The 16912-nt window shown below is 42.8% G+C and overlaps 1 protein-coding gene across 2 annotated transcripts in view; it reads right to left on the minus strand.

Annotated features, from left to right (window-relative positions):
* Positions 1-16912, minus strand: part of COL12A1 (collagen type XII alpha 1 chain) — a 358581-nt gene that overhangs the window by 16262 nt on the left and 325407 nt on the right. For both annotated transcript variants that reach the window (XM_086926511.1, XM_086926512.1), the window contains 2 exons: positions 10822-10875; positions 8782-8853 (listed from right to left, as the gene is read on the minus strand). In XM_086926511.1, coding sequence (XP_086782637.1) covers positions 8782-8853; positions 10822-10875 — 126 coding nt within the window. The remainder of the gene's footprint in view (positions 1-8781; positions 8854-10821; positions 10876-16912) is intronic.

The raw sequence follows: 16912 nt of genomic DNA on the forward strand, positions 1-16912 counted from the left end.
CTGCATTTTGCTGTTAGAAATCCTGGTCAGAGGGTCCTAGCTCAGACAGAGGTACCAAGTCTCAAATAAAATAACTAGGGGTTTTCACATCTAGCTTCTAGAGGCAACCTAATGTGTACCGCAAATGAGAAACAAGTACCCCTTTGTAGCACTGACTATCAGGATAGCCATGTAAAGCAGCCCAAGGCTTACTAAGGAGGGGTGCTCAGAACTCAGGAATGAAAACGAAAACAGCCATTAAATTGCTGTCCAATCACTGTGTTGTCTATAACTCACAGTGGCATCAGCAGTTTGCAATGATTTTATCTTTAATTCTCACATTTCAATAGAACATTACAATTTTGGACATTTCAATGTAAAAATCTTATTTATACTGGTGACAGGTTCCAAGCAACCTAAGATGATTTTACTAAAAAGGCCAATGCACACAGAATCTCTGAATAAAATAAAAGCTGAGCTTTCAAAGTGTTTGATTTAAAAGCAAGACTCTCCCACAGTAACTTTTTTAAAGATTCATTACAGAGTACCCAAAAAGCCAAAATTGATGCTGCCTTCTGTGTCCCTATGGGGCCCAGTTCTGCTCCTGGGGGAAACAACACAACTGTAAAGCTCCTGCGGCACCCCTACCCTCCTGGGGCATCGTGAACCAAATATGCACATTTTAGATAACCCTTGAATGAACTTATGGGGCCGCTGAAGCTTCCCTTTGATGCAGCTGCTGCAACTTTTCCTTTCTCAACTCTTGAGTTTTTTCGCACCGGTGGGTTCACAAAATTTGAGTAACTGGAAGCCTTTGCACCATGTTTGAGGTGCCTACAGGTTTGTTATTTAGTCCACACAGGAGCCCAAGCGATCAGCCTGGCTCACTCCTTTCTGTCACCTCCACTTCGCTGGAAGGGTAGTAAGTTTCTTCTTTCTTTTGTCTACACACACACACACACTCTCTGTTGTCATACTGGCAGGACAGCTGGCGGTTCCACCTTCTGCACTTGCACTCTTCGCCTGCCTGTCGTCTACACTCAGGGCTCAGTCCTTCTCTGCCTAGGCACATGGAGCAAAGGAATGGGCAGGCAGGTGCTGCAGCAGAAGGCTCTCATGAGGCTTACACTCCCTAGGACCTCTCTACGGGTACTCGGACAATTGAATTGTGACATTCTCAGTCTGTTGGATCCTGCCAGGAGAATTAGCCATCCCTTGGGGTAATTTCTTTTATGCAGAATGGTACTCCGGTTGTGGGATGATCCTCAGAGGAATTGAATCTCCACAGGGGAAGAATTACTTAACCACAGGATGCAGTTATGACTTATGGACCTATGGGGCAGCCTTCCCATGAGCAGGAGAAACAAATGCTGAACTCCAAGGTTCCATTGAGCATTACAACACGGGATTAGTTGATTTCATGCATTTTGGTGTGCTTCAGCTACCAGGAGGGTTAAAGGTCCTTCTGGCCTTTAGAATTTCAGATGGTTTCTCTCTAAAACATTTTCACTACTCTCCTCCATTGAAGCAAGGCTGGTGGCAGCCTGTTCCATGTTTTTTCAGCAGCAATAATTCTTTACAGCCTTCAATGCAGACTATACCAGCTGCTGAAAAATCTAGTGCCACAGCATTCTGGCCACTGGTAGGGCAACTGTGTGTCTTGCAGGAGTCGGGGGTACCTCTTAATTGGGCATCTACAGCAAGCCAGAACTTGTCCACAGAAGTCATAAGGGACTCTACTTCATTATCCCCCTCAAGTCCACCAGTACTGTTCTTCTGGAGAGGGCAGTGCCACTGGCCCTGGAGATGGAGTCCACAGAGACCCTGAAAGTACAATCCTGGAGTCATCTGCAGTCAGGGACTCTTCCACACCATGGGTCCACTATTCCTCCTCTATAGTTTCCTCTTCTTTCAAAGTCTCTTCCTTGTGCAGGGGATTACATTGAGATGGGGAACTCTACAAGGTGGTCCACTCTGCCCAATCCAGAGATGCCACATTACCAACCCACCGACTGACACTTCCTAGGAATAGTCCACAGGCTAGTCCATCCTCATGCACAGACGTTTGGGTGGATTCCAAATGGCAGCATCAAGCTGTGTTATGCAAATGCTCGTCCTTTGCTTCGGTCCATGCCTTACTGACTTTGCAAAACAGTTTGCTTCACTCCATGGCTTTAAATAGAACTCCTGGTGTACCTCACGCTAGAGTCCTGCCTGTTCCTCGGGTCATTCACTTTATGCAGATTTTTCACCTGATTCCTTCCTCTACCAGGAGCAGGCTAATCCCAATAAAGTGTGCCCACTGCGTACATACAGGAGTGGCTATGTACCAGCAACTAGCCGGCAGAGTATTGATATTAGCCAAGTAGGTAATTAAAAACGTGAATCGTATTATGCCTAGCTCTGGTAAATATTCAAAAAAGCACATAGAAGCAAGAATATTGTCAACTGTTTTTTTTGTTCGCACTCTGGTCCTTTTTAAACATAGAAACATATACTTCAATCATTTATCTATGTTAAGCTAACCCCAAATTTCTAATTTTTTCAGTTTTAACCATAAGTGTAAATACAATGAAGCACTATAGACTTAAGCTTTAGTAAAAAAAGAACTTTTCTCTTTGGATGCCAAATTAAATTATACGGTCTGCACAGGCCATAACCAATGTATTCAGGCTGAACCAGACAGCAGCACTCCTCAATCAGACTGCTTACCATGTGCATGCCTATTGGCACATATGTTTGCATGGACAGCCTCTTACCTCATTAACTTAGAAGCATGACTAATTTAAGAAGGCAGGCAATGGCGGTCATCACTCAAATCCACCTAAGCAGTGGCTTACAATGAGTGAATCTCAGTTAGTGACACAGCATGGATCCTAATACCAAAGGTCCAAAATCAAAACACTCTGGAGGGATTACTGTGATCGGAACCCACCTTCCAGCACATCCCTTATTTCTGACAGGTAAAATGTGGTTCTATCCACACTTCCCTACACCATTGTATTGCGTATGAGTACATTAATTAAGATGTGCATGAATAACCTCCCACTTTGTGGATTCAACACTAAAAACTGTATATTAAACCAATCATTCAAAATAGACAGATGTGTCACCCTTGGAAGATTACAGCCACAGGTGCAAGAAAAAATATTAATGAAAAAATAACCAAAGATACTGCTTATGATGGCACAGATATGCTACATAAGAAATATTAATGCCATAAATGCTATTTGCCTGTAAGTTAGTCAAGAACATATGGAAATAGAAGTGAGACACCTGTAATGGCACATAGTTGCTTGCCTTTGTTAATGTCACACTCATTTCATATTTTTCTAAACTCTTTCAATTTATATTTCTTCCTCTTTTCACTGAATTGTCAGTGCCTTCTCCTTCACTGTACCAGCATTCTTTTTCACCCACATTTTTCCCCTTGAACTGGCACGTGTCTTGCTGTATAATGGAGCTGTTTTTTGGAAAACATGATGAATCCCTTGATGCTGATGGTACAAGCTGGAATGTTTATATCGCAAATGGCCTTTCTCTCCCTGTTAAGAAATGTCATTCCTTCATGAAAATTATGAAGGTGTGTGTGAACATTGACATCTTCAGAAAAGTTCATAAAAAACCTATTAGAAGAGGTAATTAACAACGTGCTGCTATTGATAAAAACCCTGGGGCATATTATCAACAACTAGCAATTTTTATCGCTAAATGGGCTTAGCGAGGTTTTTTTTATCGCCAAGCATCCCCGGATATTATCTCAGAGATAACGTGCTTTTAGCGATAAAATATCCGGCGATAGCGGCAAAATGCGTGAATATCGCTGAGAATACAGTGATATTCACGCATTAACGCCAATAGGGTCTTAGCCATAATATCCACCTCCCATTGGATATAGTGGCTAAGAACTGGTCTGAGCAGGCTTAGGCTTTTGGAGATATTCACGCTTAGCGGGAATATTTCCATCGCTACACCTGCGTTGATAATAGGCGATAGCGAAGTTAGCGACTGTTTTTAGCCGCTAACAGGTTGGGTACAGCCACTTTGCATTTCATTAGCGACATGCAAAGCGGGCCCCAAACCGCTTGCTATCGCCTACAAGCTGTCGCTAACTGCTGTTAGCGACAGCTTGCTAATAGAGCAACAGAATTATCGCCGCTTACCGACCAAAAGCGGTGATAATCTCTTATCGCCCTCCTTGATAATATGCCCCATAGTGTTGTCGTTGCTGCAGCTCCAGCAAACTTAGGTATGAATTGTAAAATGAGGAGAATGTGCCCAAAGGTACGGTTCGAAAAATTGCTCCTTTACTATGTTGCCTCGTGAATGTACAGCAAGTCAGGACGAGAGCCTAGCCTCACTTTGGGAGCATCATATAAATCATGAATGGCAGATTACTGTCAAATGCCAACAGATCCTTAACAACTATGCAAACCTCTGCAAGCAAACCCTGTATACTGAAATTATCTCACATCTTTTAAAAAAGAAATTCCAGTTTACAATACAGGCAAAAAAAACTCTTTACCCGATAAGGAAACTGTACACATTCTATGCTCCATCAATGTGTAAAAAAGTACAAAGTGAAGCAGACAGTTTAAAAGTCAACAGCTCCTGCCTCACTGCAGTTATTCTATAGGGTTCTTGACACATGCTATAACCTTTGATATTTTTGACCCTGTAGCTAAGGCACTGGCAGATTTGTGTTTTTAGGCTGCAGGTGGAACTGTCCTTTACCTTTAATGAGGTCATATTGAGGCACTGGCCTCCTATATTGTGCAGAAATTAAATAACATTATCCAAAATCCAAATATTACTTCGATAACAATTTCAAAATAAATAAGAGGATAGCATGGCAAGTCGAAACCAAACTTGCATATAATTGACAGTCCCAAAGTGACCATGCTTTAAAAGGACATTCTGAAAGAAGGAACAATGACAATCGATTACACTCTGTAAAAACTGAGGTCGTATCAAGAACCATGTGTTTGTGTCAGGTGATTGATGGTGCTTCCGCCGTCATTGATCCTGTTATAAAGCAGCATCATTAAATCAGACTTCTCCTGGACTGGCCAGATATCAGAACTCAACGCCCCAGGGAGAACAAAGGGTTCTGCAACCCTTTCACATTTTCCCTTTTAGTCTGATTTAATGAATATCGGATCATTTCTCTACAAAATGAAAAATGCTTTTAGGACCTCCATGAATTTTTTGAGAGGGTTCCTTTAGTCATATGATCAGTAAAGAAAAAAACAACAAATTAATTGAGGGCCTAAGGTTCTATCAGGCCCGGACTGCCCGTTGCGGGCACCGGGCAATCCCCTGTGCGCTGCAAAGGTGGGGGCAGGTTTTGGGCCCTAGGAAGCCGTTTTCGTTACAGGGCCGTTTCCCTGTAACAAAATCGGCCGAAAACCGGCCCCGGCATAGAGCTCGGCGGCACCTCCCCGAGTGGGGAGGAGGGGGCTGGCCGAGCGCTTTGCAGGGCCGGTTGTGGTTCCCAGTCCGGCCCTGGTTGCCATGATGTAAGATGAGGGACCTTTGTCTAAGTCTTGCATCTTCCATAGGGGAACACGTAAGTGTTTCGACTCCCTTAATGTTCTGTTATAGCCCATATTGGGGTCATATCGAGGGCATAGTGACTTCACAGAAATGATTATGTTGATTTCTGCAGCTGTGGACTTTGTATGAGCCTACAGGTGGTGCTGAATAGTCTTCTTACTGCACAGACAAGGTTATAACATCTATCTATCTATCTATCTATCTATCTATCTATCTATCTATCTATCTATCTATCTATCTATCTATCTATCTGTCTGTCTATCTATCTATCTATCTACCTATCTACCTATCTATCTATCTATCTATCTATCTATCTATCTATCTATCTATCTATCAGTCTGACTTTTTTTTCAAGCTGCAGGTATCTATGTCTCATTGGCACATATATCCCCAATTTTGCCTTGCCTATACCTATAGGACTCCTCTTTTGAGCTCTGTGCACAAATGAAATGTTGGACTGTGACACTTTGCACACTATTTAACCCCACAGTGGTGACCAGATTATACAGTTGTTGTTTCACATCTAGTCTTTCTGGCCAACTGAATGAAACTCAGAGCATTCATCTTGATGAACACAGCCGTCTCTAAACAGCTTGGTCTCATCTTTTGCACTTTTTGCAATGCACGCAGGGAGTTACCACACCTGACGGCTATTTCTTTTCTGGAGTTCACGCAGATCCTACCTCGGGAACACTACACCACTTGTGAGTTGAAAAAATAAACTCTCAAGTAGGTTACCAGACAACAAATGTGGGATATGCTGATTCGGGTCTGGTGCCTTTAGTGGAGATTGTTAGTTAAAGATAGGAGGAGTAGCATTTTTCACCTTTTCTGATAGACTGCTTTGTTGACCTTGATTCAACGATAAGACACTGCTCCTCAAACCACGCATGAGGCAATGGCCCAGGAATTATCACTGGCCGTTCTGAAATCCACACTACATCAGCTGCAATGTTTGTGTGCACACAAGTTTCTTTCAGTCCTAGTCTGTGATGCTGGATACCCTGCACAGAGCTAGCAAGCATGCTAGGCAGTCACAAATGCAAACCAAGTGTAGAAACAATGTCAACCATATCCAGATGCTGCTGATAAAACAGCTGCCAAATACATAAGCAAATGTGAGCTCCCGCTGAGCTTGCGTCTGGGAATGTTATATCCACACATTCATTTACTGAGTCACATTACAAGAAACAGAGATTTAAGAAACTAACTATTATGTTTTAATTGACAGCCTCTAAATGAAACTGCATATTTTATTGTGGTATGGATAAGTGATTTTAGACTAGGCTGAAGGGCATCCTGTCAGGTTGCATTAGTGTGACGGTGCCGGCATAGTGAGTTGAGAACTCAAACTGATGGGATTAAACTGATGGTGTGCTCCAGGGCAGACTGCCTGTTCCGCCACTCTGGTATTCTACTGGTGGCTTCAGGCTGAGAAACTGCTTGAAGAGCAGATATGGTTGGGATGACTCAACTATGGCTTCTCTCTCATTTCTTGTCATGGCCTACTTTAGAGTGGAGATGGTTGAAACATTTTCACCAGAGTTGATTTTGGTATTCCGTCTGGCCGTGGCACAATCAAGTTCTTAGAAAATTATTTTAAAAGCCCAGCAGATACTGGGCATACTGAAATTCTTGGTGCAAGCAGAAACCACAATGCATGTACATGGGCATTCATGCACACAAAAAGGCACTATCGTTCAAAACGTTGGAAACAGACAGAGTAGGAGGTGTAATCAGCGTGCTTTCTGGTACTACTGGCAATTATGATAATGCATCGAGAAAGATGCGCCAATCCATTTTCTCAGGGTCACACATTGTTCATGATAGGGTCCTACTACTCTTGCATTTTGAGGACTATAACAGGTAAGAGTCCCATTGACAAATAGGACGATTGAACAGCCATAGAAATTAATATATATATATACATATACATACATTATATATATATATATATATATATATATATATATATATATATATATATATATATATAATGAGGAGTGTAAAGATTATTACAATTTTCACCATTGATATTTGTAAATGATGGGTGTAAGGCTCAGGCATATTGACATCTAAAGCTTGTGAACTTCTAGTAGTGTTGAAGTAGTTTCCAAAATATGTAAATAAACAAATCTCTCAGACTCAAAGTGGTGCTTTATGCATTGCAGAGATCCATTAGTGTAAAATGATTTTGCTTGACAGAGCGGTAGCCATGTTGAGAGGGATGGGAAATTGGAAAATACGATGCTCTGTAGACATGTAACATAGGGTCAGGTGTACAAAGATGGGTCTTGGCAAAAAGTCATCACAATATGCACTCTGAGTTTAACCTAATCCATTCTTTTTTTGTAATCTGACCTCTATACTCATAGGTTGGTTCGCAAAAAACCTGAATAGTAGTGGGTTTGCGTTCCACCCACCAAATCGCTGCCATCACAGGGAAGGTGGTCTGCTTAGGTCACCAGAACACTAAATCTGTAATTGCTTTTAAATATAGCAATTTTTTTTAAACACACCCCAATTTACTTAGAGGAAAACACGAATCATTAAAAAAATCAAATTAACATTTTAAAACACTAGGCAGTGTTCCATGGGAGCAATGCCTAGTCTTAAAAAATGTTTTGGACTATTCACAAAGGAGATGGAGTCCCCTGGGGACCCATTCCCATTTGTGAACGGGTTACCACCTCCTTTGATACGTCAGTAAAATATTGTTTTGAAACCGCATTTCACCCGCAAATATTTATTGCATATCATAAGGAATCCTTATTTGGAACCCATTTAGCCCTTTGGTATCCGCTCATATTTGATTCCTTTGGTGCACGTGGGTGCGGTAACGTGTGTGCTGGTCTTAGGCTGAGATGAAAGATGCTGAAAGATGCATAACAGTGCAACATTGCTGGCCAGAGTGGAAAAGAAACATCTGATATTACAAAATCTAGCAATTCAGTTGATCAGGCCTGTGGCGTTTATTCCACCTAGAAATATAGGTCCTGGCACAGTAAGCCTGCCTTTCTTTTCATGGAAACTAAAAGCCACGATTTCCAACCCTAAAATATCCCAACAATTTACAGCAAAAACACAAGGGTTTAAATAACAGGTTGCGGTCTCCCTTGGTTTTCAGCGCGTTCCTCTTCTGTTTCATCGCATCCCTTCTTAGTATAAAAAGCCTTTTCCGCTGATGCGAAGAGACGCAGCACACGGGTGTTTCATTACTGATGGAAAAAGCGGGAGTTTGCTTACCGGTAATCCGTTATCCCCAGTCTTCCCTGGCTTTCCACTTGGGCCGGGTACTCCCGGGGCTCCTGGCGCGCCCTGCAGCATGGGGAGACATGTGACATGTGCAGTTAATGCAATGATAAGAACCTGCATCTTAATCCGCTCCAGGCCGCACTGACAGGTTAAGCTCCCCTACAGAATGCCATCATAAATCTTCTCGAAAACAGCCACATTTTATAACTAAAATAAACCATTGGTGGGGGCTAATAGTGAGCTGAGATCCAGCTCATCCATCAAGGGTTTTCAGTGAGTGAGCTCGGTTGCTTTACTGCGCCATAAAACATGCCACTCCATTTTCCCCTTCATCCAGATTTCACCTCTGTAGTTTCCCTCCGTGCACTAATTGCTTTTCTCCTGCATCCTCTTTATTATGATTACTTTTAAAAGTTTGTGTTCACTGTTTTCTTGTTCCCAGTTGCCAACTTTCTCACCTCACATTGCCATACGTTGGTAGTTCCTCTTTTCTGGGGTTCACACATCATTTGGCACCCACTCTATCAGCTTGATTCACAAAGATTTTTCTGTGGCCACGAGTAAGTGACTCACTCCTGGCTTGCTTCGGAATTTCCAGGAGTAAGTCATATTCACTCCTGAAAAATGCTCTGTGAATTGCCTTCAGCTTATCCGGAGCTGTTGGCTAACAATGCCATCCCTACTCCCTACAGAGACCCTTGGGCACTGTTTCATTCCCTTTTTGCAATCTGAATATTACAAAGGAGAGAGTACAAATGCATTGTATAATGTCTATACTGCCACCAAACTCCAACCTGAGCTAAAATGTACATAGGTTTAGATAAATACACTCTCATTGAAAGAAACACAATATGGTCCTACGGTCTGACATAGACATCAAAACTCGAAGAATGAAAGCTGTGCTCTCTGCTTTCCTGCTACTTCAAGGAATCGTGCAGCATGCCACTTGTATAGCTAAATGTTGATAGAAGGCCTTCTTTTCAGGAAACATCTAAAAGTTTATTTATATGTACATAAAGATGTACAGAGAACAGTCACGTCAGGACGCCACAGCAGATTGCGTAGCAATTGGCTATTGTTGGAGTCTTGGTGTGGCAAAGAAGGGTCAATGGAGCCAGGTATGTGGAGCTGAGTAATATAGATAAAGCAAGACAGGGTTATGAATGCCTCTGAGTTGGTTCCAATTGGGTTGAGTGCATAGCTGTCAGCTGCGGCCATGTTACAAGAGTGACATTCATTTGATCATAATTTTTCAAACAACAAGATGCTGATGCTTAGAGTTTCATTTCCCTTTATAAATTTGGGCCTCCGAGGTCCAGCGTGCTTATTAAATTGGACACACACAAAAGCAGGTTGGATAGGATGTGGAATATTGCTGGCTACTCTTTTTTTGCTGTATACAAATATTTACCTACTAGGGGCCTTATTTGGAGCTTGGAGGACGGATACTCTGGCAAAACACAGCATATATCCTGCTCAAAGTTGTAGCTGCCACATTTTTACAGCCATAAGCCATAATGCACTTGTTATGTAAGGCTCTCATAGACAGCCTCCATTATTTATTTCAGTTTGTGAATCTCATAACCCACTGCTATGACATAGACACAGTTAATAACTAAACTGGTTACCCACTGTTGTGATGTCATAAGGGCCTTCCAGGCCAGGCTGACAGGCATCCCTAAAATCACAATTTGCTTGTGCAGCATTTTATTAAATAGCACCTCTAAGACATGCATTGTCAATGTCTCAGTTTTTGGTAACATTAGCAAAGTGGTTTTGAGATATGTGGAAAGTTTTGTTAATTTCATATACAAGAAAAGTGGTTTCAAGACATTTGGAAAAAAATCACTACATATCTAAGACATGCGGAGGTCCATTTTATGAAACATATGCTGAGACATCAAGATTTTAGCTTTTACTTCTGTCTATACTTTTTAATGTCTCAATACGAGTTTAAATCATATGATACTCCTGTGAGGTATGCCTGCAGCCTGCTCATTAAAAATTTACTTTAAGACAATATACACTTACCATTGGTCCAGGTGGTCCTCTTGGGCCTGCAACGCCATCCTTTCCTGGGAAACCCTGTTACCAAAATGGAACCCATTAGATATTCAATGCTGATTTAAAGCTCTCAATAGAAAACAGATGGCTTTCACGTTACCAAATCCAGACCACAGAAAGTCAATGCGACAAAATATCATCTTGCTAATTTTATTGCTTTGTTTCACTTCGACGAGGGATCTGGAATCCTCATCATCAAACAAGTATTGACTTACAGCCACAGGATTGAGGGCAGTTTTATGATTTCAGCATGTTGCATTTTACAGTAGGATTTTTCCCGAATATAAATATATATATATGGGATACATAGTATGTTATTAAGTATTAAGGACCTATAAATGAATGTTACGTATCAATTCTGGTGCCATGATGCGCTATGGAATCCAAAGGTGAATTCTTTGTAAATGTAACCAAACGCCACAAGGGTATTATAGGATTATAAAATGCATCTTGTTCCTCATATGTTTATATCAAATATTTAAGCTCCTCCTTATTTATCTGCTGTCTAAAATTCGTAACACGTGAATATGATGTTAATAAAAATAGGGGAACAAATAAGCTTGTCAATCTCTCACATAGATCTATAGAACACGTATGTAAGGGATAGTTTTGCTATCTTTATAAAAGAACCGTTTCCCAAAATTTCAATTTGGAAGGGATTTTTGGAAAATCTTTTGTGTGCTTTTTAGGTCTCGCCTACAGTCAACTTTATCTTTTAAGGGAGACCTCATGTTACCACTAAACACATCAAACACCACACAGACACGCACACCAGAGTGCAACAACATTATGGAAGAGATCTTGGTTCATCCCCGTTCATTAATTGGCTTGTTCCGGTGAATTACCTTCATGCAATGGCTCAATGGACTGCCCATCACGATTTGGATCAGCCCACAGGATATTGCAGATGTTGACTTTTAAAATGTAATTATTAATTATTTTTTAATGATGTGATGGCCCAATAATCAGTCCCTGCTGCTTAACGAGCAATGCACCGCAACTGCCTTACATGCAGCTATTTTATCCAAGAATGTGTTTACTGTGTGAGAGGCTGCATCCTAGATACAGAGAAGAGGGAAAGGCTGGGTCCTGTCTCTGACCGGCTTGAACCACTCTTATAAACCAAACAAAAGAAAGTGCCGGACAGTCTGAATGAATACAAACAAATGCACACCTAGTATAATTAATTGCTAGGCGGACAAACCATTTGTGATTGATCACTTGTATTTTTATGAAAAAGTTTTTTGAAACGTTTTTTTGGCATCAAGGGATGCACACCACATTCACAGAAGTACACAAATGCATTGAAACCAAAAACAATACATAAAATTACAATGTACACATATAACAATTGTGATTACAAAAAACAACTGTGCTATGCCTCAAAATATAACGTTGTGCTGAGGCACCAATCCTGAATACAAAATGAACAAGTGGACAGAAAAATAAAATACTAGCCTACTTGTTTCCACCACCACTAGATACGTATTAATTTTGACATGTGGTACAACGGAATAGGAACACACAAAACTAAGCGGAAGTGTAGAATTTGTGCGAATTATGTTCCTATTGTGCCCTGGTGTTTGCAGTATCTGGGTGGAGCAGGACGCCGACGCGTTTCGAACCCATTGAATAAGTTGAGGGTTCTCCTCAGGACAAGGATTGGGGGGTCGTTGTTGCTTGTACTGGAATGTCAGGATACTCCCTGTGGGTATTCCCTTGATGGATACAACACTAAAAAGTGTATGGGGTGCCGATGTGCAAAAAATCAAAGATTACGAGGATTATGCCTTGTTGGGTAGACGTTCGTGACTGTGCACGAACTCGAGCGGCAGCCGCCGCTGCAGTTCAGAAAATTTTTGACGATTCAATCGGTCTGCACGTCGGACACACAAGCTGCAAGGAACTGGCAACGCGTCCTGTGACTTTTTAGTGTTGTATCCATCAAGGGAATACCCACAGGGAGTATCCTGACATTCCAGTACAAGCAACAACGACCCCCCAATCCTTGTCCTGAGGAGAACCCTCAACTTATTCAATGGGTTCGAAACGCGTCGGCGTCCTGCTCCACCCAGATACTGCAAACACCAGGGCACAATAGGAACATAATTCGCACAAATTCTACACTTCCGCTTAGTTTTGTGTGTTCCTATTCCGTTGTACCACATGTCAAAATTAATACGTATCTAGTGGTGGTGGAAACAAGTAGGCTAGTATTTTAATTTTCTGTCCACTTGTTCATTTTGTATTCAGGATTGGTGCCTCAGCACAACGTTATATTTTGAGGCATAGCACAGTTGTTTTTTGTAATCACAATTGTTATATGTGTACATTGTAATTTTATGTATTGTTTTGGGTTTCAATGCATTTGTGTACTTCTGTGAATGTGGTGTGCATCCCTTGATGCCAAAAAAACGTTTCAAAAAACTTTTTCATAAAAATACAAGTGATCAATCACAAATGGTTTGTCCGCCTAGCAATTAATTATACTAGGTGTGCATTTGTTTGTATTCATTCAGACTGTCCGGCGCATCCTAGATACAGCATTGCCTTTCTGTTGACAATAAAAATAAACATAGAGTGCAGTGCACCCACACCCATCGGCCTTGCCCGAGTGAGACACTATTGCTTGTCCCTGACTGCTGCTGCAACCTCCACAGCGTGATCAGCAGAGCAGCACCACATGCAATCTACACACGCTTGACTTCATAGAGCAAATGTATATTAAAACTAAAAGCATCATTGTTGCGGTGGGACCACTATGCTGTGCTGCACCTGGGACCCTCCAGTTGCTGCATGTGCTAGTAGGTGCATCGCATTCAAAGAGGTTCAGTGAGGCCTTGTGTATTACCCCTAGCTGTCTCCAGTGAGAGTTTCACCTGCACACAGTGCTTTAAATGGGCCTGGCTTGTCCAGAATCGGCACTTTTTTATTTTGAGAGGGAGAGTACTAGAACTGCTCAAGACAAATGTAATACTTTTAATTGGAGAGTACCGGCATTTCTCAGAAACACGCAGGTACTCTGCTACAGAGTACCTGCACTTCTATTTTTCCATTTCAAGCACTGCGTGCACATGTGCGCAGCTGGACTTTGGAGACTAGAAATTATTGTCAGCCATATTTGTGCTGTGAGGTAGAGGCCAGGATGTGTGCTCTTTGCTCCTCCCACTTTGACCTTTCCCAGGCTGGAGCAAACTATCAGTGGTGCAGCTGGTGCAGTGGCATCAGGGCCTAGAGGAGTGGAGGGCCAGGTCTACCCTGCAGCAGCTGCACTTATTCACTATGTCTCTGGACCTGGAGCGGTGTATACTAATTGAGGGTTAAAGTGCACTCAGTGACCTTTCTGCATGTTCAGCCTAGTTGTTCCTCTCTTGGGGCTGAGATGTATCATCAGTCATCCAGGCACAAAGCTGCGAAGCTAAGCTCAAGTAGCAGGAGCACATTGACCCTGACTCAGAGAACTTTGATCCATGGCCATGGCTCCAGCAGAGCGGGAGCCCGGCGTCAGTGTCTGGCATCACAGATGTGGCAGGTTGGGCAGCCGTCCATGCGTGCAATGGGGAGCTACAAAATGCACACTGACTCATGCCTGCTGGGGTGTGGGCTGGGATCCAAACAACTGTGTGTGCCTAGTGCTCTGTGACCAGTCCTGTTCCATGACCCAGTCCTCTCTGGTGCTTGTTCTTCCGAGATTCACGCCTGTGAGTGTACTTGGCATCATCAGATTTATTAAATGCAGGCACTTCGATTATTTAAAACGAATCATTGATCCCACAGGGTCTTCCACTATCCTTAAGAGACAGAAGGGGAGTTCCAGACAAGTCCCTTGCTCTTTTTCAGGTGCAGATTATTCTCAATGTGGGGAGTATATTAAACAAAGTCTATGTTTAGTCTGTTTTTAGGCCGATAGTTAATTTTGGCAGATAGGAATACAGAGGCACAGAACAATCCAATGATTTAGCCAGGATCACATGGTTTATTTAAGTGAGGAATTCCCATGACGTCTCGGTTCACCACGCATTCTACAGTTGTTTTGTGGTGGAATGAATACTTATTATGTGGCATGGTGAATACTGCCTTCCACCACTGACTAAGCGCTACCTCCACAGAGTGCCAGCAGCTCACACCATCCTCTCGACTGAGCCACCGGGGCTCACTCTTTGGTGCTCCTTTGTCTGGGGAGCTGCGCGGGCGTGAGATTCATCATTTCGGCATGCAGCTGGAGAAGTTTTACTCAAAAAGGCCTTTTAAGTGCATCAGCGCAACGCGTATGAGGGAGAGAGCCAAAGGGTGTAGGCGGCGTACCAGTGACGTCGCTGTCCTAACCACCCCCCTCTCCGAGCCCCATCACTGCAACATATTAAAGTGCCAATAGAAATGCGTATATTATAGCACGAACAGCAATTCTACCTTACTATATGTAAAACGCGGCGTTTCTATTTAAACGTCTGTGCACCTGACTTGTTATCAGCTGCTGCTCCTATCTTTCGTCTTTTAGGAACACGGTTTCCCTTTTTTGTTTAAAAAAGGCTATATAAACAACGCAATGAATGGCTGAAAATGTGTTAAATCTCTTCAGAAAACAGGGATATTTTATGGCTGCAGTCCATGTTGTAATTCTTTCAAAGAACACTGGAAGAGAGTTGTGGGTGGGAGTTAGGAGGCGGGAGAAGTTGGAGCAGGAGGTGGAGTCAGTGTCAGGACCCTCAAATATTAACCTCATGGTATGATGGCGGATGCGTCATTTGAGATGCCAGTGACGTCTTGGGTACCGAGTTTATCCCCCTCTCCTAACAAGATGCTCTATATAAGGCATATTTAAGTGTATCGTTAGACACATTAATAGGCCAATGTGGGGAAACGTGCATTGAAGTTGCCTGCCCTGAAAAAGCTCTCAGGATATATGTGAGACTTCACTTTGGCACTTTGGCGTGCTTTAGCGCCCTGTGGAAGCTGCTAAAGTCAGTGGTGGCTGCTACTGAACAAGAGTAGCAGGGCGGGGGATGAAAAAAAACACCTATGCCATGGCCTATCGGGCCTCTACGGTCGACTCCAGGAGTAGGAAACAGGAAGCACACATGCTCCCAGAATCCCCAAGCCAATCACAACGCTGCTGTCACCAACATGACAGCAGTGTCATGATTGGTCTGAGGGCCCACCACTTCTCTACCTGCTCCTGTGACAGCCAAGCCCGCCTGCACCTAAAATGTTTACAAGGACGGGAAAATAAAATGATAACATTGCATTATCATTTTATTTTTCTATCTTGAACTGCTCACAGAGTAGTAGGGCGATGCTCCTGCGCCTTAGCCGACGAGCCGCCGCTGGCTAAAGTCGAAGCATTGGACTTTGAAGAATGTTGCCAGCTATGCCGATCATGATGGTGATTTGGGGCGTCTAGACTTAGACAGTCAAGGATTCCAAATCCCATCTACTGATGCTATCGCCAGTACCCTCAAACCCATCAGAGTAGCAGCCCTCTCAGGCTAGTAGTCTTGGACTCTAAGCAACACTCGCATCTCTCAGTATAGCAGTCACGCCCTACCAACAGCACTTTCACATCACTCACACAGTGGGAGTTTCACACCGTCTACAGTATTCACACGTCTCAAAAACTAGCAATGCCCCAATACAAAGAGCCTTTTCATACCCTCCTCTAGCAGCAGTCTCACACTACAGACAACTACTGCACACTACTACTGCACACTACAAGCATTTTCACATCCCTCACAGAAGCAGAATCACAGTACAGACACCACTTTCACACTACTCAACAAGTAGCGATTTCACACACCAGACATCACTGTGACATCCGTCAGACTAGAAGCCTCACACTTCCAACAGCCATCGTACATCTCTCAGAGTAGAACAAAAGAAAGTGTTTGTATACCCCCAAAGTAACAATTCTACCCAAATGAAAACACTTCGCTCCGACATCCCTCACAGACTAGCACTCACCCATTACCTAGAGCACTGTCATGCCCGTCACAGAGTAACATCCTGAACCTCCTGACACCACTTACACACTAGCCATCACACTCTGCTAGAAGCAGACTGG

The sequence above is a fragment of the Lissotriton vulgaris genome, chromosome 6, assembly GCF_964263255.1.
Source record: "Lissotriton vulgaris chromosome 6, aLisVul1.2, whole genome shotgun sequence".
NCBI lineage: Eukaryota > Metazoa > Chordata > Amphibia > Caudata > Salamandridae > Lissotriton > Lissotriton vulgaris.